Source organism: Cinclus cinclus, chromosome 1 (genome assembly GCF_963662255.1).
Source record: "Cinclus cinclus chromosome 1, bCinCin1.1, whole genome shotgun sequence".
NCBI classification, from domain to species: Eukaryota; Metazoa; Chordata; class Aves; order Passeriformes; family Cinclidae; genus Cinclus; species Cinclus cinclus.
The window spans coordinates 115,702,811-115,726,023 of NC_085046.1; the positions used below are offsets into that span (position 1 = coordinate 115,702,811).

At 38.2% G+C, this 23,213-nt stretch overlaps 1 protein-coding gene across 1 annotated transcript in view; it reads left to right on the forward strand.

Annotated features, from left to right (window-relative positions):
• CLVS1 (clavesin 1) overlaps positions 1-23,213 on the forward strand; it is an 85,316-nt gene that overhangs the window by 8,664 nt on the left and 53,439 nt on the right. The window contains exon 2 of the mRNA XM_062501968.1: positions 12,938-13,112. Within this exon, the coding sequence (XP_062357952.1) occupies positions 12,938-13,112 (175 nt within the window). The remainder of the gene's footprint in view (positions 1-12,937; positions 13,113-23,213) is intronic.

Here is a 23,213-nt window from a genome sequence, read left to right on the forward strand (position 1 = left end):
GAGATGCCAGTCACATATTTTAGATATGCACAGATCAATCTACAGAGTATGTATGCTGCCTACACTGCTTCAGAGTGCTAGGCTATGTGTTAGCACACAGGATTGCTTTTGTATGGGCATTTCTAAGCAGGAGAATCTACACCTCAGTGTGATAACCCTATCTAAGTCATCTTTGTCCTCTCCTGTTATCTTGGAGCTGTGATCCTCTAAGCTGTTCCCACTTTGCAACGTTTCTCCATAAAGTGTGCATTGCCTTGCTTTCCCAGGGTTATTCCTACCTCTCTGTTGTAGAGGTACAAAAGAAGAAATGTGATTTATATTGAAAGAGAAAAAGACTGATGAAAAAAATCCTTCTTCCAAATATACTGCAATATTAATTTGAAAACTAAGTAAAAGAGGAACAGGAATAAACTTCGACCTAGGGAGAGATGGTGGGAAATCTTTGCATTTCTTAAGTTCTCATTTACATGTAAACCACTTCTAGCTGGCTCCTGCAATTTAAATTCACTTTTATTCTGATAAAGCCTTCAATTCTGTTTGAATAAAAGAGTCTTGCAAGTCTGGGGAAAATGGCAATTTGTGTATGCTGTGCTGCCAATGAATGCCTTTTCCCAGCATCTTATTGTTATTCTCTGCTAAAATCTATACACACATTCACTTTCTCTCAGAGAATATTTTATATGAATCATTTAAAAGTAATTCAGGATAATTTTGGGATTTAACTTCAGAAAGAGGCTTAGCAGATGTAGACTCCCTGTTAAAAGCCAAGGAGACTTGTGAGACACCAGACACACCTGCCATTACTGGCTTCATCCTGGCGGACAGGTTTGTCTCTACCAGGATTTTCTCACCTCTTGATTTCTTAAATAAGCTGTTCGTGGGTAACTAATACTGACTGGGCACAAAAGGATTTGAGGGTTAAGAATGGACTACAAATGAAATTATATACAGCGATACCATTGGGGAAGCAAAGAGTCTGGGCTGTATTACAGAAATGTTGTCAGCAGGACAGCAGCAGTAACTCACCTTTACCCACCTCAAATGTCCTGTAACCTAAGTACTAGCACAAGAGACAAGTCTGGGCTAAGCCAACACAAGAATAGCACAATAGGAAGTCTGGAATATATGAGAATGTAATACAGGTTGAAGATAATGCAGTGGGATTCAATTATTCCTATATATAACCTTAACAAACTGTAGTAGTAAACAGCAGGTATATGAAATAAAAGCAAAACTGTCTCAAATCTTAAACAGAATTAGATTTTCAAATATTAGAAAACATTTTTCAATGACTAAGATACAGGTGGCATTCTGAGAGCCCCTCATCACCAATGACATTACTGATACACTTTGCTTCAGACATTTGCTTGAATACCTTATGACTTAATATACTTCTCATGCAGAAGTGAAAGCAGTGCATTTACTTGTCCACTAAACTGTTGCAAAATATTAACCAAAGCTAACTCAGCCTAATGCAAGGAAATGGAGTGGTCAAGAGCTCAGCCAGATCAAGATGAAAAATCCCAGAGAGCCTGAAATGTGTTTTTGTGGAGTGAAACTAACTACAACATAATTGGAATCGTTCTGCAAAGACCTGATCGCCTGTAGTTATTCTTTGGTATTGCATAAGGCCTTCTTAGTAATCTTTAGGTGAAGTCAAAATATTGTCTGGAATAAAGAGAAGTATGTACTACAGTTACTTTTATAAAAATTAATTCTGCTGTTGTAACAAATGTGTCCTAGGGCTGTGCGGAGATCTATAAAATGAAGTGTCATTACCTAATTTTCCCCTTTCAATATAGTCTGAACTGTAAGACAGTAACATACAAAAAAGGACAACCAGTGTAATATTAAGAAACATGGCAATTTTAACAAATCATTCCACAGTATCATAAAAAATCTCTAATGACATCTGAAAAGCAGGCTTTGCAACTTTTAAAAAAGTTAAAAGACTAAAAAATGAATTAAAGATTTTCTGTATTTTTTTGTTATTTTTTCTTCTTTTATGGAAAGAAAAGGATGAAAATAATAGGTGCTTATTTGTAAAAAAGTACAAATGACTGCATGTAGATGCTTCCCACAAACAAGAGAAAGTAAAAATAAGGAGTAATTTATTTCTTCAAGATTTATACATCTGCCTCTAATATCAAGTTTTTCTTCAGGAATTTTTCTCAAGGTCCTGTAACTATATTTGCTGTGGCAATGTCTGCTGATCCTTTTTCTGTCTCTTTTTGGCTGCCTTTTGACAAAACAGGGCCTCCCTGCTGTCTTGTATCTTTATTTCAGTGCTTGTGTTTGAAGTACAAGTCCTGGTTGCTCCAGCTATCTGGTTCCAGAGCTGCTTCCTTCAAATATAGGATCTTCAACATAGCATTGATTAATTGCTTCAGGTAGATTGACAGATATTTTTCCCTCTTTTTTTTCTTTTTTTCTTCTTCTTTTTTTAATAATGGAGATATAATGTACTAAGCGTTTGCATTCACAAAAAATGAAGTATTCAAAAATTACGAATACTGGTCTTAGAGTTTTAAAATAAGCTTAATTTTCCCTTTTGTGGTTATATAAAATCATACTTTAAAAATTGATTCTAGCTTATTTTATCCACTGATCCTTCACAAAAGGCATTTTGAAAACAACTTCAACCCTGGCAGTTTTAATTTTCAATTTGCAGCCTGAACATTAAGATTTTTTGTTCTATAATTGTTTCATCCTCTTTGAGAAGGCCAGTCTCAGTACTGTTGTATTTGTAAATGAGCTGAGCCAGTAACATTAATTTGTTCAGGTTGCTGCCTTGGAAAAAGTCCAGGGGAGTCATACTAGATTCACATCCTTTCCCCTTGTCCTTTAATTCTCTCAGGAAACTGTAACTTGCAACTTGAAGGCCAAACAAACACATCCAACACCACAACCCATTCAAAGGACTACTTTTTTCAAAGGAAGAGCCTTGCACATCCTAAGAATACTCACATCCTCACTTTCACAGCATCAGGTGGTTGTAGCCATCTCAGGATCTCAACATCTTTTGTTTCCTCAAACACAACCAATTCTGCCTAAGTGATAGTAAAATCCACACAAAAAAAATTTTAACTTTCATAGGCGTTAGGTTTGCTCCACTGCTGCCATCCACAAAAAATAGTCTTAATGAAAGGCTTGTGACACTACACAGAACAACACTGATGATATTTGGTTTCTGCATTCAGTAATTCCCCTTCAAAAAGAGTGATTTCTGGAGATGTTACAGTGATGGTCATTTATGCTGCCTACAGAATTACATTCCTAAGGTTTGTACTGCAATGTTTTATGGTGGAGACTGATGGTGTCATGACATAATTTTCATTTTCTACCAGCTACTGGTACAGTTCATTCAGTTTTCATATTTTTTGGATTGACGTATTGGAGATTCATGTGTCCATGGAATCCAGACCTCCCAGAGCAACTTCTGTCAGCTGTTGTCCACATAGGAGGTTGGCTACGCAATGAACTCTGGGGCAAGTGTGGAGTAATGAGTAAAAAGATTCTTTTGAAATTTCGCTGGTGACATGCCACCAGACTCTTCATTGCTGGTTAGAGCACAACTTATTTTTATACTGCTAAAGTTTGTGTGAAGTCTACAGTCTCCTATGAAGTGGCTTATTTGCTCTTTCTTTGGAGAAAAAAATAACTCTTCTTTTTAAGGGGGAATGTTTTTTGGTATTCATTCCATCACTTTCTTCAATGAAGTTGCATAAAATATGATCCACTTGAAAATAGATTCACTGGAGTGAATATGTTCATTTTTCTTGAGCTTCATGGCACTCTATATCCTTTTCAGCATAGCTGTGCAAAGTGGTTTCTTTGTGGCTGGCAGCACCATGATTCTATATACTTTTATCAGCTTTTATTACATAAATCTACACAGTTTTATTTTTTTTCCTGGTCATTCTCTCCTTCTCACTCAAATCATTATAACAAGTTTTCAACATTGTTTCTGCAGAGACATGCAGTTAATTTTTTCTAGGTTGCTGTCTTATGAATCTTGATTGTATCTGTTTTGAGTTCCCCAGTGATTATTTCTACATCAATAATATCAAGTTCCTCCATCTTGTCAGCTATATCAAAGTTGCTTATTGTTCTAGTGGGAAACCTTTATGTTATATATAATACTTGACACAATTTTTAATTTATTTATAAGAAATTATTTGAATATTTTAATGTCCGTCTTTTATGTGCCCTGAAGGGCTCCAACTAAAACAAATTATAAATCTTATTGTGATTGATGTGAGGTTTTTTTACATATTTCTAATATCTGCTACTTTCACTCTCTGGATTTAAGAACAGGCATAAGCCAAGAATATTCTCTTTGCCTGATTTAGCAGCCAGTTTAAGTGTTTACTAATATATACTTGCATTTCTACTTTCTACCACTTCCTCTCATGTGTTGGTAACCTCTTAGCCAATATCTCTCAAGAGATACATTTTTCAAGGCTTTCTGGACTGAGTAACCATGTGCTGTTTGAATGTCCACAAATGATAATTTGACTTTTATCATTCTGAACATAGCACTCTCAAAATACGAGCATTGGTGATCAGTTATTGGATTTTAATTTTACTATTTGATGTAGTCATCACTGAAGTCTGCTGTAAGAGTGACTGCTTGCAAGAAAAGGGACAATTAGATAATTTTCTTAGAATTCTTCATTATAAAATATGTAAATATGCCTTTTAGTTAGCTAATAAAAGAACTTCTGGTGAACTATTTATAAATTAAAAAAATACAGCTGAACTTTCATTTTGGAAATAAAAGGATGCCTGAAACTTTAGGCAGAGAGTAGGATTTGCAAGTGGCAAGATTATGTTATCATAACACCCAGTAGTAATATTCTTTTGGCAGACAGGTGAGGTAAAAGATGGTGTGATGAAAAATAAATGAAAAGTCATGTAGTTTAATGAGGATTAGCAAACATTGTGGAAAACTGTAGAATTACCTAGAAAAGCAGCATGGTTTTTTTTTTTTTTTTTTTTCCATTCAGTGAAGTCCAAGACAATGTCAGATTTTAATATGTGGCCACATCTGATATGGAGATGCTTCACCCTTTCTTAAGTCTGTACACTTTCATCTAGATTTTCAATTACTTTTAACCTTTTAAGAAAAGCATTGTGTTGTTATGGACAGCATAATCAAGAAGTGTACTTATTGTGCTGTGGTGGTCAGAAAAGTTAATTAAGTGTTAGGTTGCATTAAGAATGAGATGGAGAACAAATAGGAAAAGATAATGAATTCTTTTATGCATACTGATATTCTCAACTCAGCTTGAATATGAAATTCCCTTTAGACTATGTTATTTCAAAAATTGGGCGATGTAAAAAAATATAACTATCCAACCAAAGAAAAAAGGCAATGAAAGGAATTCATTAGTGTTAAGAGCAAGTGAGATGATTGCATCAGGAGAAAACAAAAAGTTCAGGGCTATTTCAGATGGGAGGATGTTGAAGATGCAGAGGAGATATAACTAGAGGGGACACAGTAGAATCACACAGAGGAAACATGATACCAGGGAAACTGAATCAGCTGTACCTTCCAATAACAAAGCAAAGGAGCTGTATAATTACTTTCAGCCATTAAACAGTAGCTTCATGATGTTCAAAAGAAAATCCCTACCCTTTCTGTAATGAAAAATTAACTTGTGAAATGCAATGGTGCAAGAAATTGAGCAAATAGCTTAGCGTGATGCAAGGATAGATTTCAGTGCCAAAAGGGAATAAGAAAAGGCTGTGCAATCACACAGAGTAAAATAAACAACAGAGGTCATCAATCCTAATGCTTCTAGCCATATGCATTCATGTACCAGCTATTCATTTTGTTCATTATTACTACAGTTGTGCTTTGGGGAAACCATCACAGCATTGGTGAGATCACCATAGGAGATTAAAACCTACCTCCTAAACGGGATCCTGATCTGTGTGTTACCACATGTCATCTCCTAAATTCCTAACAGTGGAGGCCACTAACCTGAAAGCACCATGGCGTCCCTGGTTCTGCTCATGCTGGAATGAACTCTTTGCCTGTCTTCCCCATGCTTCTTGCAGGGGACACTGCCTTTGGGAATAGCCAGGCAAATCACAGCAGTGGCTCTGTCAAACTGATTTATTGATTGCACTTAGAGGTTGTAGTATAGGGCATTTAATAATTTCCACAATATCATAACACACTGCCTGTGATTGTCACTTTCTCCTTCTCAACAGAGAAATTTACACAGTGTGCAAGTGTGACATGGCCCTCTGTACTAAAAAGAGAAAATCACCAATATGTGTCTCAGAAATACTTCATTCCTAAAGGAATAAATCAAACCCACAGCCAGAGGAGCAGTCCTATTGCACCCAAGACTGAATTCTGGCCTTTTCTGTCAGCAGCAGGCTGCTGAGCAGAGCTGTACACCGCTCATGGGAAGCCAGCCAAGCCCTGCTGCATCCCCAAAAGCTGCTTAGGAGCAGTCAAAGAACTTGTGCTGTGATGGGTTGCAATCAGCTGCCTGCTCTGTTTGGGATCAAGTTTCTGGAGGACTCAGGGATGAATTTTTTTGAACTCTCGGGAGTGTAACAGTTCTGTGGGTTATCTTGGACTGATCCCCTGCTAAATGGGGATCTGTGGGCTGAGGCAAAGGGAAGAACAGATGCCAGCTTCCCTCTGGTAGAAGCTGGTTCCATCATGTGTCTGAAGATCCCCTCCACCAGAAGTCTCCCTCCCAAGACCCAGGGTCTGGGAAGGTCCCTGTTTGTCAGCCTGATTACATGTGAAGAAGGGTCCTTGCTCAGTCACATTAATATCAAGGAGCAAGTATTCATTTGGTGAGGGTGCCAGGGGTATGAATGAGTGCATGTAGGAGGAGGTTTGTAGCACAGACTTGAATGCAGAGTGTGTAATTCGTGGGCTATTGGTTGCTATGGAGTCCAACTGAAGTGGAAAGTGACAGCAAAAAAAAAAATCTCATAATACTTTTATGTACAAGAACTTCTAGCAGAAACATAACAAGGGAAAATTTTTATATCTCCAAGGAAGTCACTGAGAGGCAAATTTTGCATGATAAAAAAAGACAAAATTGATGCAATTTCTTTTCTCAGTCTTGTACATTTCCTCTTCACTGGCTGTGGCAGAGGCTTCCAGTTCATTCTAAGCCTGCCAGATATCTGTGTGTGAATGGCCTTCATTCAGTTATAAAGTAAGCCATGCATTTTTGACATTAGAAATGTGAAATACAGGCTTCAGGTCTCAGCTTAGTCTATACCATTCTTTGTATCCAACACATTGCTGGACTAAGCACTTCTGAAGAAATAAGCAGTACACCTATCTATCCAGTCTGTTGCCCTGGATGTAAAGTTACTTGTGAATTTTATTTATAGAATGACGCAGATGCTGTGGGGAAAAACTTGCTATCTTTTCGTTACAAAACAGAGGAGATGCTTGTTTGAAGCTGACATACTAGAACAACCAAAGATAGCTACACTGGATGCGACAGAAGAATTAATTTGGAGCTCTGACATTAACTTAATGCAACCCGTGTTTTACTCAGTAGGAGTTTCCTGCGCATGTATTCTGTTTTGACAGAGAAATTAAGAAAACCTACGTAATTTAGCTTGAGCATGACAAAGAAGAGTTTGGTGCTCTACAAAATAAGAAAAATACCCTTATATTGTTGTGTAATATTTTTCCCAGTTTGCATGTCAGTGAATTATTCAAACTTCTTGCAGCTAACAAGTTTATATGGTTTTAAATTGTCCTATGCAGGAAGTTTCCTACAACAGGCCAAAAAATTATTTGCAAGCATTTGCTGCTAGTGCAACCCATTTCCTCTGTGAATTCCAGGCAAGCCTTGCTAATTGCTGCACGTATATGTGCTATTGAGACCTCAGACAGAGGAGACAAGACTTTTTCAGTGCATGACTCAGCTGTGAGCTCCTCTGTTTGGCTATTCATCTCCTCTAGTGCAGGATTAATCAAGTAAGTCACCATGTTCATTTGTGATTCTTCATTTTGAACTTATTCTTCCTTATTGTCCTTTAGCCAAAGGCTGCCCTACATTGTGCATAGTTCATATGAGAGAACTTTCCTCACCCAAACTGATGAGCTGTGAAGATCAGGTCTTTCAGCAGCTAGAGTGATTGCCATTTCTCTCTGATGCCAGAGAGGCAAGGTAGTTACTCAGGATCATGAGTTTGAATCTAGACATGATTCCTCAAGGACTGTGTGTTAAAAATTTCTGGTACTGATTTCAGTAGGGTGAGGTTAAATTTTCTAAAATAAATATGCACACTAAAAAAACCACAGATGCTTTCCAAGAATACAGTGATGGGAGTTGGGGGCTTTCTAATCAATACTTCATGAGCAGAAAGGAGAATTTAATCTGATGAAATAAATTTGTATGATTCATTAATACCTTTTCAAAGCCCACTTTTTTGACTGGATTCCAAGGGCTTTGTTTTGTTCATGTTTTATGAATAACATATCTCGGCTATGTTTGGGAACAACTAAAAATGTGCCTTCCTGGGTTCTCCTTGTCCACCTGCATGAATCTGCTGTGTTGTTCATGTCTCCCTTTCTAAGCTTTTCATAGAAGCATGGAATTATTCAGGCTAGAAAAGTCCTTTCAGATCATCAAGTCCAACTGTTAACCCATCTCCACCAAGTCCACCACTAAACCATGCCCTTTAGTGCCACATCTACACATCTTCACATGTCCCCAGGGCAACCTTACAGTGAAAAGCCTTTCCTAATATCCAATCTAAACCTCTCCTGGAACAAATTAAGGCCATTTCCTCTTGTCTTCTTGTTACCCCAGAGAGGAGACTGACCCTTGCCTTGACCCCTCTTTTCAGGTAGTTGTAGAGAGTGGTAAGATCTCACATGAGCCTTCTTTTCTCCAGGCTGAACACCTTCAGCTCCCTCAGCCACTCCTCACAAGACTTGTGGTCCAGACACTTTGCCAGTGCCATTACCCTTCTATAAACCTGCTCCACACCTCAGTGTCCTTGTAGTGAGGGGCCCAAAACTAAAAACAGGATTCGAGATGTACCCAGCTTATTGAACTTGGATTAGCTCAAATATTTTGGGGCAACCTGAAGATGTGTTTCTGGTCTTTCTTTCTCCTTCCCCTTCTGGGTTTTACTTAGTGGGATTCCTCCTTGCAGGCCAGTGTCAGCTCTCGCCACTTAGAAGCCAAATATGAATTTTTGCTGTCTTGGTAATTTTTTGTGTATGGAGGGAGCAAAGTGAGATGTGATCTCTTACTTGATTTGTATCTGTGCCATGTTTGCAGCTTGCCAAATATTATAGAGCTTTGGCCACCTTTTTATTGTTAGAGGAGAGAGGCTTTTACTGCATATTAGCTTAGGGATGTTAGGCTGAATTTTCTGCAACTGCCAAGATAGCGGCACTGGTCCAAACTTTTTTAGTCTTCTGTCTTGTGGGACAGTCAGGATTTGTAGTGACAGTTTGTTTTTGCTTGCTACCAGACAATCTTAATGGCTTCAGCTGCCAGTACTTCTGTACATTGGTACTTTAAACTATCTGAATAATCCAATTATTTCACTAGCATGCCTAAAACAGAGCCTATGCTTAGCTATTCAGAAAGAATAATGTCAATGCCTTTTTTGATGCTGTCTTCTCCAAAATGTATCATTTTCTTTCAGTATGTCTTAGTTGACCCCTTATTTTCCAACAGCCCCTGATCTTTGTTATCCATGGATCTCTTCAAAATGGCTGGTGGCAGATACATGCAAATAGATCATTTAATTTCCTTGCAATTTATCCCCTTTAATTGTTCCCATTGCACTCTGGTACTCCACTGAGCCTTCTGGTTCTCTCACAGCCTGCTTACACCTCTTATAATTAAGTAAATTCTTCTTATTTATTTCATGTTATGCCTTTGGCTAATCTCCCCACCAAATCCCTCAGCTAAACCATCTTCATTTTTGTGTTACACTTTTGTTCCTTACCACTAGACGATGTTGGGCTAACTTCCCATTTTCCAAAGGGTATTTAAAGAACCTCTTTTGTGGTACCTTTCCATTTAGCCAAGGCAGATAAGCACACTCTCTCCCTCCTCCTTTTTCTCTGTCTGGGGCTTGTGCAAATCTTCTGTAGCTCATTAGTGGCTCACTTCAGCAGGCTCCATGCTGAATCCTTACAGGACCTTACACATTTCCCTTTTTGTTATTGTAATTTATTTCACTTTTTTTTTTCCTCTGTGAGAAGGCTAAACTTGGAGAAGGGGAAGGAAACATTAAGCAAAGGAACAATAGAGATGGACTAATAAAAAGTGGTTCTGTGTTCATGCATGGAAAATTATTTGCATGCAAATCAGTCACATAGCTGAATGATGTGTCTCAAAGCCCCAAGACTAGAGAGCAGAGGGCTTCAGCCTCAAGTGGCACTCTGTCTGATTTCTATCCAGGCTCTGCATTCACGGAACAGTGTGTCTGCAAACAACCCACCTGGAGGACTTGTGTGCTGCTTTCATGTCTCCCTGTACTCATTAGGAAAACGTCTTTGTGTTCATTCTGAGTTATTTCCTACACCATGTCTTCAAATTGCAAATACATAGAGAGGGGAGGGGTGTAGGCAGGGACAGCCAGATTAGTTGCAAACTAAGAAAGTTGTGTGCCGTATCTCCCAGGCAAAAAATTTCTACTGGAAGTACAGGGAAGTATAGGTGACTAATTGCTTGATAAATTTTCAATTTATGTAAACACTCAAACTAAGACTGGAATTCCTCAGCACAGGGTCTGAAGGGAAGATTTTGCACTGAAATATTTCCATTGCCATTTAGACTTTGAGTGGATTACAGATGTCTTGTATCCACCATTTCCAGACAGCCCCACTGGAATCATTACATGGACTTTAAAATCATCAGTGCTAGCAGACTTCTTCCCACAAATGAAGGATTAAACCATTTTTTTTTTTTTGGCACAATGCGGCTATGTTTTGACAACAACGTTAATAAAAGCCACTCAATTCATTCTAAGTTTTGCAGCTGGGGGACTGAGGTCATGATTATTCCATCTTCCCCAGTGGAAACCAGTCAATGATATAATTTTTAATTGATGCCAACAAGAGTACAAAGAAGACTGGCATGTATGTGAGGACACTTTTGAAGCCACTGCACTGTCTGGGGTCTTTCATGGGGCAGTTCTTGTGGAAAGCTGATCACCCTGAAGGAGGATGCTGGGGTAGTGTAGGATATATTAAGTAGATGTGATCTAGGGGCATATAGGGGGTTTTTTCACCATTGAAAGTGTGATCTGCTGCTGCTGCTGCTTCAAAGTCTTCACTAATTTCAGCTAAGCAATAGGGAATATACCAAAGTTTTTAAAAATAAATTTAGACTAAAAACATACATGCTAATTTCCAATCAAATCACTATGCCTTCACCTGAAGTTGCTAAGGAAATATTCCTTCATTTTAGCTGTTTAGCAGAGCTTCCCCACAGGATTTGAAAAGGTCAAGGTTGTCCTGTAACAGTAAATGGGGGGGGGGGGGGGGGAGATGACTTGGTATGCAGCAAGAACAATATGAGGTATCTTTAGGCTCAATTTATTGCTCCAGCAATTGTACTTTCAGAGAACCTTCTAACTTTTGTGGAAAGGCAGAATGCAGAAGCTTTTTCAGGGGATCAGGTCTTTAGAGAAGGAATGTATATTTCCACTCAAAACCTGCTGGGAGAAAAGAGAAAGAATCAGAGAACACTTCACCATTTACTTTCAATAGAAATTTACCATGTGTTGATGCCATTCAGGGATAGAGGCCCATGGTAGAGAAATTGGTTTTGACTATGCATACGCTTTTTCTCTCAGGCAGAATTTGAAACAATGGTCTTGAAGGTTTGGGAGGATTTGTTTTAAATTAATGAAAACAGCAGAAAAAAACTGCTGTCAAAATCTCCATGGAAGAATATGGTATGAACCCTCCCTGTAAAGGACCTCAAGCCTCATGAAAAATTGAGAATTATACTGAGGTAAAGCAGATTGCACTAGCAGTATAATGCAATTTCATTTTACACAAGGTCAAGTTGCACTTTGTGAAGTTTTTCTTGCTTATCTTTCTCTAACAGAATATATTGTAAATCGTCTTAATGAGAAGGACAGATGAGGACAGTACCTAATTCAGCTTACTTGGGTATAAATATGGACTATTCAATAAAGTGTCCAAGTATCACTTTTGTGAAATGGAAGTAGTGAGAAAATGGAAGTAGTGAGTGGCCCAGGCTTCTCAGTGCAGACTTCCACATTAAAGGAAACTTTAAACTCCAGGGTTTTTAATTATTATCCCAGAGATGAGGGAAGGCTTGTGCACAGCCTATTGTAGCTGATAATTAATAAAGAGTTCTCATTTTGAGTGGATGTAGCCATTTCTCATGTTGTATTTGGTTTGCAAAAATAAGGCAACTGTCAAACTTTATTGTGTAAAACCTTGGACCATTCCCTACACTCAAGCAGGAAGGGAGAGAACCTACTAGTAATGATATCTTTTATATTAATATTGTACTGATTTATTTCCTTTTCTGAAAACAAGGGGGAAAAAAAAACCTAGTTAGAAGAAAGGAAACAAACTGGTAAAGTATATCCAAATGAGCATAAATTGATATCTTGAATTTGTTTCTTGGATTTTATCCCAGACAAATAGTTTCTCAATTAGCTTAGCTAAAATCTATTGTAAGGACTGCTAGCAAAATTGAGGAGATCTCATTCAGTGTTTATTTTATCCATCCATGAGCAGGATTTATCACACCAAGCAGTGTTGCAGCAGGAGCTCTTCAAAGACACATCAGAAATAAGTGTTTTTCAGGATTATTCTACCAGAATAAATCCCTGTCCCTCACTCATGCCCCACCCACAGCAAAACTGAGTATCTTGAGGTTCGAAGATAACTGCAACCATTGATTTTTTTTTTCTGCTTTTGCTTTAGGAACTCCTTCATAGATATCCTCCGGGCTATACTACTTTCCTTGGAAGTTCTCATTGAAGACCAGGAGCTTCAGATAAATGGCTTCATTCTAATTATAGACTGGAGCAACTTCTCCTTCAAGCAAGCCTCCAAGCTTACACCATCTATCCTCAAACTGGCCATTGAAGGGTTACAGGTAGGTGGAAGGGTTGCAGGTAGTTACCTGCAACTTTTATTGTTGCAGACAGTGATTTTTGCTTCATCAGGCACCGGGCAAAGTGAAGGGAGGAGAAAATAATCCAGGATGCTTTCATGTTCCATCCACTTGCAGCATAGATCAATTTTCAGACGTCTCATTTTGTCTGTCTTTCACTTTTATTTGAGCTGTAAATCACTGTAGCCAGTACATGCGTTACTTACCACAGCATTAAGACAGAGGGTTAGAGATTTGAGGTTTAATCAAATTCGGGGGGATTAGAATCCAGCAGTGTCTGCCTTCTGGAGCGTGCAGTCCACATGCAAGCACGTGTGTATGCAGAGGGAGGGTAACAGGAGCTGAGAGCAGTTCCCTCAGCAGATGGAAGCATGCTGCTGTGCTCACAGGGATGCATTTGAGCTGGGTGGAAATGAGGAAGAGGGAGGACAGGCTCCCTGTAGTGCTCTCATTCTGACTGCCTTCATTTGTCACACAGGATCCTGTTACCTTATGGTTCAGACTCTTTAGGGGCTGCAGGTCCACTTGGTGCTTGCTGATAAGCAGGAGCAAGTAAAACCATGTGCTGTTACAGGGTTAGCTAGAAAGTGAGGACAAGGCAGCTGGGACAACCTGAGGATGGGGCAACCTGAGGATGAGGATAAACTGTGGTGCTCAGAGAGGACCTTAGCCCCTTCCACTAAAGTCCAAGCCCATTTTTGGTGTTAGACTTGAGATGGATTTTTAAGTCAGAGGTAGTTTTACATAATGTTACTATTTGAAGGCATTTGATAGTATCTAAGGACTATTTAGGTTGGAAGGAATACTGGAGATCACTTTATCTGACTCCCTGCTCAGAGCAGAGATGACTTCAGTCATACAGCAGCTTGCTTAAGGACCACAGGTTTTCATGCAACTACATATTTAGAAGGAGACATAAGTAACTGTTTCTTTCTTGCTTAGTACTTAGCAGATATCCTGTTGTATTAAACACCTCAAGGAAAAAAATATCTCTGGTGTGTGCATTTTTATTTTAACTTACATACCAGAAGGAACAATTTGTTCAACTAATTTTTTGTCTAGCAAATTATCTACAAGTAGATCATGATTGTGTCTGCTTTGTTTTACTATTCAAAAATGAGGTAGAAAAATCTGCCAGCAGTTTTAAGCCTGTGTTTCCCTTTGTGAGGATTTTTTATCTATTCTAACAAATTAGAAAGTCAAGCTGTGCAATTAGTCCTTAGGACAATACCTTATTTTCTCTTGCATACACTTCATACAGAATAACACTCTGTGGTTCAAAAAAAACCTTCGAGTCAGAAGGAAGATAAAACCAAGTGACACTCATAAGTAAATCAAATTCCAGCAAAGCATCCCGGTGCCTGTCCAAATTTTGCCTTTCCATCTATTCAGTAAGATGCCAGTCCAGCCTTCATACCATCTGATTTTTGGCCATGGCACTGCCAGGCTGTGTGCCTCCAGTTCATTTGTTGGCAACAGTACTGGGAGTACTGAAGCATGGGAGTACCAAAGTTGATCTTATAATTCTGTCATTAGCCTGACATCTTGTGTTATGCAATTTAAGGAGTTTGCCTTTCTTGAGTACGCATGTGCATTTTGTTTTTCATTCAAAGTCAAGTTACTGTTGTCTTCTCCAGGATTAGTAAAAATATAACTCTCTCTAAAAATACAAATTGTGATAATGTGTCCTAAACTTAGCTAACCACTGGCTTAGTGAGTAGTAGGAGTGGTAGGAGTTATGAATGCTGCATTCCTTTTTACTAGTTTTGGAAGCAAGGCATTCATGCTTATAAAGCACATATTTAGCATACAATGATGGTAGGGGCTTTTTAGTTTGGGGTTTTTTTGGCTCTCACTATTGCCATTGAAGTACCTTCATTGAGACTTTGTTCTATTATTATTTTAAAAGAACTAGTGTCATCCTAATGTAAAATTTATGTGAAATGTGGTTGAGATGAGACCTACATACTTTAGAAAAAGAGTCACTGCCTTGGAGGTCACTGAAACTAAAAAGTCAGGTCCTGCTCCCATGAGATGATGTCCAGAAACAAACAAACAAAAAGATTGTTTCAGTTCCTTGTTTTTTCTCATAGCTAAGGCAATGTGCAAGCACAAATCCTCAGACAGGCAGATTACATGGCTATCTCAGACCTCCTTTCTATGAAAAGATTTTGGGTTATATTAAGTCCTGTGTAAGTTTAATTAAGTGGATGGAAGGAAAATAATTGTCTCTTACGATTTCTCCTGCAGCTGAACCCATATGTTGCTACTTGTGGCCGGAACTTTTAGCCTCTCCTTATCTAATGGCAATTTTAGTGCCATAGTGGAACAATTTTCCTACAGTTTTTAAACCCTCATTCAGTTTCTCACATTCTGACATATAGAATTACTTCAAAAAAACAAATATTATTTAATAATTTATGCATTTGGGGTTTTTTCTTACTTCCAAATTGCTTTCTGCCAATTAATCTTTTGGCAATTTAGTGTTTTTGCATTTGCCTTCCATTTATTTTTCCTCAAATCGCTGCTACAATGCATTGCCACTAAAGTGCAGGCAACAAATATTACACAGATCCATGAATTAATTCATCTTGAGTTGTATAACAAACACTGGTCAAACCTAGTGGACTTGGCTGCAGAAATTAATATATTGCTATTATATAGGCTGCTCAGTTCCAAACACAGTAAAATCTGTAAATATTTAGAGAGATGAAGTAGGACTTACATCACCACATTGCTGAATGCACATTTTGCACAATACTACTCCTTGTTCTATATGGAATTCTCTACATACTGCATCACACAAGGCAGTTCATTGTATCTCAGCTACATTAATTAATGACCTAAAACCAGCCTTATGCCTCCACTTCAAACAACAATAGTTCAGATGCTAAATAATTATTGGTACAGTATGGCAATTCTCATCATGTCATAGCAGTGTGGGGACAAATGTCTCTGTAGTGCCTAAGCCATCTCTGATTAACAAGCTCTGCTGTTTTAGCACAAGACAATTGTCACTGTATGCTTTGAGCTCATGCTGTACTCCTTCCAAGTACAGATCTTACAGATCTCTTGAATTTTAACATAATTAAACACAAGATTTTCAGGTGGATGGAAAGGTGGGGAAAGACATGTGTCTAAAATAAAACTACATTGCCAATAATTTTCTTAGTTTTCACTCTTAATCTTCATTCTTTTAATGTGAACAGCTTTTCCCCTTCACAGCATATTTTTCCCTCTGTTTTCTTCGTCTGTGAAATTACAGTTCTTCATGTGCCATGCTGAGTTTATAATTATTATGCTAGACAAAATTTAATTGCAGCTTAAGTTAAGAGACTGATCTTTGGCACTTTGAATAATAGAGTAGAAGCATCAGAGCCCAATAGCAGAGGTCAGAAACCCATGCTACGATAGTGATGCAGGTGAAGCATGGAAGAAATGGTCACTTCTCAGTACCCAGGATATTTGCTACTGACCACTGCATTCAAAGACCTCTAATAATCCTGCAAACTAAGGCTGAAGTGTTACAGTGAACACAGCCTTCATGTCCAGTGAAGCACAGATTTTTTTTAATTTAAGGTGGGTTGGTTTCTGCTCTGAGGATGTAGTTGGTTGGCCTCCAGACAGGACTTTTGATTTTATGGTATACCAGTGTGTATAAAGAAACACTCTTTGTTCCTGCCTTATCCACCACCAGAGCTATGTACTGCAGTTCTCATATGTGCATGCACATAGCAGATTAGAAATTCCCCCAGCTAGTACTCTGAATTGAAATGCAATAACTTCTCAACAGCATCCAGAAATCTTCCAAAACCTTCAAAACAGTGGAAGGCTTGACCTTGCCTGCCATTTATTTGGTGAAAGCCAAGACAGAAGGTCATGATCCACCAAGACCCAGACAAGTGGCTTATGACACAAATCACCAAACTGGATTTAAAACTGATCTGAAGATCAGGTTTGCACAGCAGAGTACCTAGTGCTGCCTTACCTAACAGGTGACTTGCCCCAAGGCTGTCTCGAGGTACTGAACATGAAATAGGGCGAATGTTTATTTCCCAGCTGTATTATTTCTTTCTTTCTCTGATAGTTGTGTCACACACAGGTGTACTCAAAAATGATTACAGTGACTCTTAAGAAATAAACTGCATTCCTACTTTGTGACAATGATGAATCTCTGCAGGGAAGATCTTTAGGGTTCAATAGGGCTTTGATTCAAATTTCACAACCATTGCATCCAACAGCAGTAACAAGAGATCTGCATACAGGAATTTGTCTCCAGATTTTCATTGGCAATAACTTGACAGAAGATTTGACCGGCAAAGGACATTAAGAGATCCATTAAATTTCTTTAGTTCTTTTAAGTTCTCTTCAGTTATCATAATCCAGCAAAAATTTGAAGCTGGTATTTCTGTGAGGAAAGGAAAATGAAAGGAAATCAATGATGCTTGACTCAAGAACACTTTGATCAGCTACTGGTTCAGATAAAAATATTTGAAAAAAATCTTCAAATAAGGGAAAATTGTATAAGATTCTCTTAGAAAATTGTCAAAGGTACAGTTGGTAATGCTACAGAATAGCATTAATGTTTATATGAAATCAGAAAATCAAGCTATTATGTTTGTTTAGATATTATTGGAGATTATCCCACTTTAAAAATCTAGAATGAGATCCCAGATTATGAAAAACTCAACTTGTTTATAATTATGTGAAGCTTTTTGATCTTTTACATGAGCAATAGATTTTAAAATCTTCTTTGTTATTAACATTTCCTCCTACAGTAATTTTTTGGATCAAGAAACTTAATGCCAGTTAAATTATAGCAGCAAATTACTTGTCTCTTGACACTGTCTTATACAATCAAATATTTTTCATGTTGTTCTTCTGAAAGAAGAGCTATAATATTTTAAAAAATGCTCAAAAGTGAAGAAGAATGTAGATCTTGAAGGAAAAAAATGCAGTTCAATATTATGCCAAAGGTATAATATTTTTGTATGCTTGTTTTTCCAAATCTTACTGAAAAATATGAACCTTTAGAGCTGATAAAAGTTTTCAAGTCAAAGCCACTTTTTTTTTTCCGGAATTATGTTGTATTTTCAGAATAACATTATTACAATGGAATAGATTTCCAAAATTATCTGTAATTATGTTTGTTTCAATAATTTTAATCTGGAAATCAAAATGCTTAATAATCTATTTCATTATGAGTAGTACGAAGCATTTGATTTCTGCCTTAATTGTTAGTATTTCTTGCTTTTTGAAGTTTGAAATCAGGTGGAGGTTGTGGAACAGTATTTCAGGTCAGCATGACCTGGGTTAATGGGCATAATTTAATATTTGCTATGGTCAAACTGTGCATCTGAACAGAATCCAGGCAGTCCTTGAGAATCCAGGCATTTGGAGACTTCACCAAGCCCTCTGCCCTGAAAACTTGTTGGCTTCTCCACCAGCCCAGACACTGGGGCAGGGAACTGACTCTTCTTTCCTGGCTTAAACACACTTGCACTCTGAAACCCGAGGTAAATGTGGTTTCTTTGTCTGATTAAGTACTTCCAGTGGAACTTTTTATGAGTCATGTGAAGGGTGTAGGGTATAAGATGCCTGCCATAGTGAGTACAAGATAAAACTCTTCTTTCCGCGGAGTTTCTGGACATTGCTGCTGCTTGAAAATTAGGAGTGAGTGAGAATTTTCATTGTAAAAGGCTGAACAACACTCAGCCTTTCTGTAGAAATATGTAGTGTAAGGTTAAGTCTGCCTGTGCTATAAATATCCTGTGATGCTATTATGTCTCCACTGGTATTTATAACAGGTCATGTTATTAGAAAGGCAGAGCTCTCTGTCAGTGCCTACCGAAGTCAGAACAGACAAAATCCTCAGAGACAGAAGCTAGGCAAGGAAAACCATATATAGGCTCATGTATCCACTAGCTTGCACAAGGACAAGCCAAAAAAGCCTTAGACCTCATATAAAAAGCCCCTAAGTGTAGATTTAATAGTTCATCTCTGAGAGACTGCAGTTTCCAAAGTTGCTCATTCGATTGTTTGGCTTCTCCTCGGTTTTTCATGTTGATAAAAGTGAGCAGAGAGCTGAGGCCAGCTGCTGGGACAGTATAACTGGCTGTGGTTCTGTGCACATCTGCAGAGAAATGATGCTCTGCGGCAGCTGAGAATCTGTCCCTCTTTGCCTTCCCCTGTTAAAAAGAAACCTACCTGAAGGCAGACAACTTTTGCATATTTATAACTGGAATTTAAAGACTTGTAAAAATTAGGGAAATACTTAGATTTTGGATTTGTGCAAAAGCCTTGTCTTTATCTTCCCCAGGATAGGGAAATTGCAGAAAAGGGGATGTTCTTGGCTGGGTCCTTGAAGATGGATAATTGTGCCTTTAGTAGTGTCCTACCAGAGGAGAAGTGACTGCCTCAAAATATAAAAGCAGTATGTTCCTGTGTTGTCATAACAGTGTGTTCATGTGTCCAAAAGGCACATTGCAGCTTCCTAAAGAAGAGTCCCTGTTAGTAACTCTAGAAGATCTACTAGGAATTCAAACTTATATTCATAGAGGCAATACGAGCTCTACAAACATGGGTTAATATACAGAAGGGGGCCTAGAAATCTGTTCTGTGAAGGAAATAGAGACCTCCTCCCAGTAAAATGATTGAACTGATCCTAAAATTAGACAGCTTCAAGTTCTGATGATCTTCAGCAACTGGAAAGTGCCTAAAGATCAGAATTTATCAGATGCTGTAAGATGCAAATGATGCATATATTCCTAAAATATATTTACCAAAAAAAGTCTCTTGGTTTCAAGTCCCCTGCTCATATGAGACATCAGACCACATATTTACACAAGTGTTTGAATGAAATAATTTGCAGTATGTGCACATAAAAAGCAGGGTTTTTTTATTATTAAAAACCATCTCAACAATTCCCAAATCTGTTTACCTTGCTGCCTTTTCTCTCGCTGTTAGAATGTGCTTCATGTTACAGAGCTATGTTGAAACTTGAAGCCACAGCTAACAATAAGCATTTAGTATCCACTGAAAGAAGGTCAGTTTGAATCATTCCAGAAATGCACATGCTATCTGTCTCCAGCAGCTTTTGTGATATGTAGTGATGTGTTTGTGAGTACTCTCTGAGCTGCCAATGAGGGAACCTTTGAAATTAAAGGAGATGAGTAGAGGGATTGACTCATTTTACATTTTTTAAAAAAAAGGTAGATAAACAGACTTTGCTCTCTGCAAGAGAAGGCCTACGTTCATTGTGTGTCTATCATCCCTAGGGAGTTGACTGGAACAAGGAAAAAGCAAAGGATAGCAGGCTTACATTTTTCACTTGAAAACTGGAATTAACTGCTTAGTAGAATTGATCAGCTGTGCCATATTTACCAGTTGGATGCTTTGGGGCTTTTGGCTGTAAATAAAGGACAAGAAAATTTTTTTTTAATGCCAGTTACTATATTTTAATAAAGATCTCACCAAGTTGCTGATAAGCATTAGAAAGGAAGAAAATACTCTTTCAGTCCCAGCAAGGAAATGTGAAAGTTTATTGCAGTAAGTCTGCCTTTAACAGAAAGTAGCTATTTCTTAGTGGTAGACAGTAAAAAAAGTAGCCTAGAGCTGACACCAGTCATGCTCATACCTTCCCACCAACACATGAATAAATAGATCATGTTATATGTTAAATGTTTATTCCTCTAATAAAATGTGAACCTGGTCTAATGTACTTGCATTAATTTACATTATCCCTAGCCTTCATAATTTCATAAAATTTCAGGAAAGATGCATCTGTAATATGTTGAACTTGTTTTACAACTCCAAAGCCTTTCCCCATTTTAGCATGGGAAATGAGTGAGTGCCTCCTGAAGAGAGTGTTTACTACACGTAATTTCTTGCTGTGACAAATATACACAGCGATTGTGCAAAAATATAAAAGGGATTGCATATACAAGACTAGATCAGAAAGACACAGGAATAGTGACAGTTCAGTGAGAGCTATGTCACAACAAAGTTGGAATGGGTGCTATTTTGGTTGAGGCTTGGGGTGGCAATGGATGTGCGTGTGGATAGGGAGGTGGAGGGAGTCAGAGCAGCCCTGACTGACAGAGTCCTGACTCTGATATGACTGTACACAGTAGCACAGATTGTCCCTCGAGCACAGGAAAATAAGGACGTGTCCCTTTCTAGGACAAGACTCATGCTGGAGCCTTCACTAACGACTGCACAACTGAAATTCGTGTCTCCTGGGAAGACAGCTGTGGCTGTATAAGATCAGCTGTTCCTCTACACCTCTGGCCCAGAGCCCTGTCTGTAGCACATGCCTTCAAGGATGTGCTACATCAGTGGAACTGGCTGCAGGTCCCTGGCTGCTGCTGTGGAAGACCCAGCAGCTCAGCTCACACAGATGCAGGAGAGGGCTCTTGGCAGGACTGTGTTCGTTCTGCTCCTCTAAGCAAGGTAATTCCTGGTGCAAGATTTTAACAAAAAGCTGCTGCCAGAAACATTTTAGACTTCTGCAGAAAGGCAATTAATTTTAGAATTATTTACCTGCTTGTTATTTGAACTGATGATGTGCAGAAAACTAGGATTTTTCTACACACACAACAATTTTCTTTAAAGCCTCAACTATTATTTATCTCCTCAACAAAGGAACTTATAAATTCCTCAATCCTTGTATGGTCACACATATTTCTAGGGCAAATATGTGTATGATCAACACAGTCAAAAGAGACTACAATGCTTTCAGTAAGTTTGAGGTGAAGTTCCAGATGATGTAAATGGAATTTTTACCATTGTTTTGATGGAAGCTGTCATTCCACCCCTATTAAACCATGGCAGAAAGTGATTTTCCACTTCAAGAGAGTTTTCTTAGGCTTGCACAAAATGTCCCTCAATGTCTGAGCACTTTTTTTTGAAATTTTGAAGAACTCTGTTATGCTCCCAAATATTTTTATGTCTCTTCTTAGCCATGTGGAACCTTACCATTAAACAAGCGTTCCTGAATAGCAAGGCTTTTTTGATGCAAAAATATCAACCTCAAATACCAAGTTCCAAGGAATGTTGAAAACACCAAGAGAAATACTCAGCCTACTTCCTTCTCCCCTCATCTCTATCCTTTGCCCCCACCAAGCTTTGGTTTCAGCAAATGGGCATTTTCTGAGGAAAAAAAAGGATTTCAGTGGAAATTCATCCAGTAGCTCTACTTCCCTGCAATTCAAAACTTCCTATTCAGTATGTGTTTTTCATCCCTTTCTGGTAGCCACAGATTAGACCATTCAAATGAACATTCTGATTTTCACTCTGAGCACGCTCCCACTGTTACAAACTGTTTACAGTGGAATCAGTTTAAAGCAAGGCCAAAGGTTAATAAAAATAATTTCCATTTCAGAGGAGGCTTTCTGACCAACTCCAATCTACATGCAATAAAATTGCAGCTAAGAAAAAACATAGCTAAGACAAGTACAATTACAATGCAAATATTCTTCAAATACAGATACATTTAGAAGGTCATTAGGTTGACAGTTTTTCAGAAGAAAGGAAGAAGTATGAATATATATGTGATGAGCAACATACTTGATCACTGTGTAAGAATTACAGAAGAAAAAAACAGAAATTTCAGTGAACTGAAGATAGAATGCAAGCTTGCCTAGACTTATAGGGTAAGATAAATCTTATTCTTCTGTTTTCCAATAGAATTTAGAAGCAACTTTGAATTAGTAAGTGTGCTCAGTAGCATATGTGCCCAGAGTCTGGAAGAAATGGTTTCCTGTGGCATGGTGGAAATGTTTGTGTAAATGGACACTTGCAGTAGCTACAAAGGGTCCTAGTTCAACTTCTGTGTGAAGTTTCCTGAAAAGTCCCACTAACAATCCTAATTTTTGGGGGGGGTCACTTAGAAATACAGAGAACCTGAACTGAATTCTGAGGACACAACATCTCAGTATAGCACAGACAGCGTTAAACTCCTTGTGATGGTCCTTGCCTTTATCATATAATTTATCAATCTCATTGCTAAGTGGGAGGAAAGCTGCAGGTAGACAGTCCTAAAGAGTTAAGGATCCCTGAATCTGTAGTGTAACTGAAATTAAT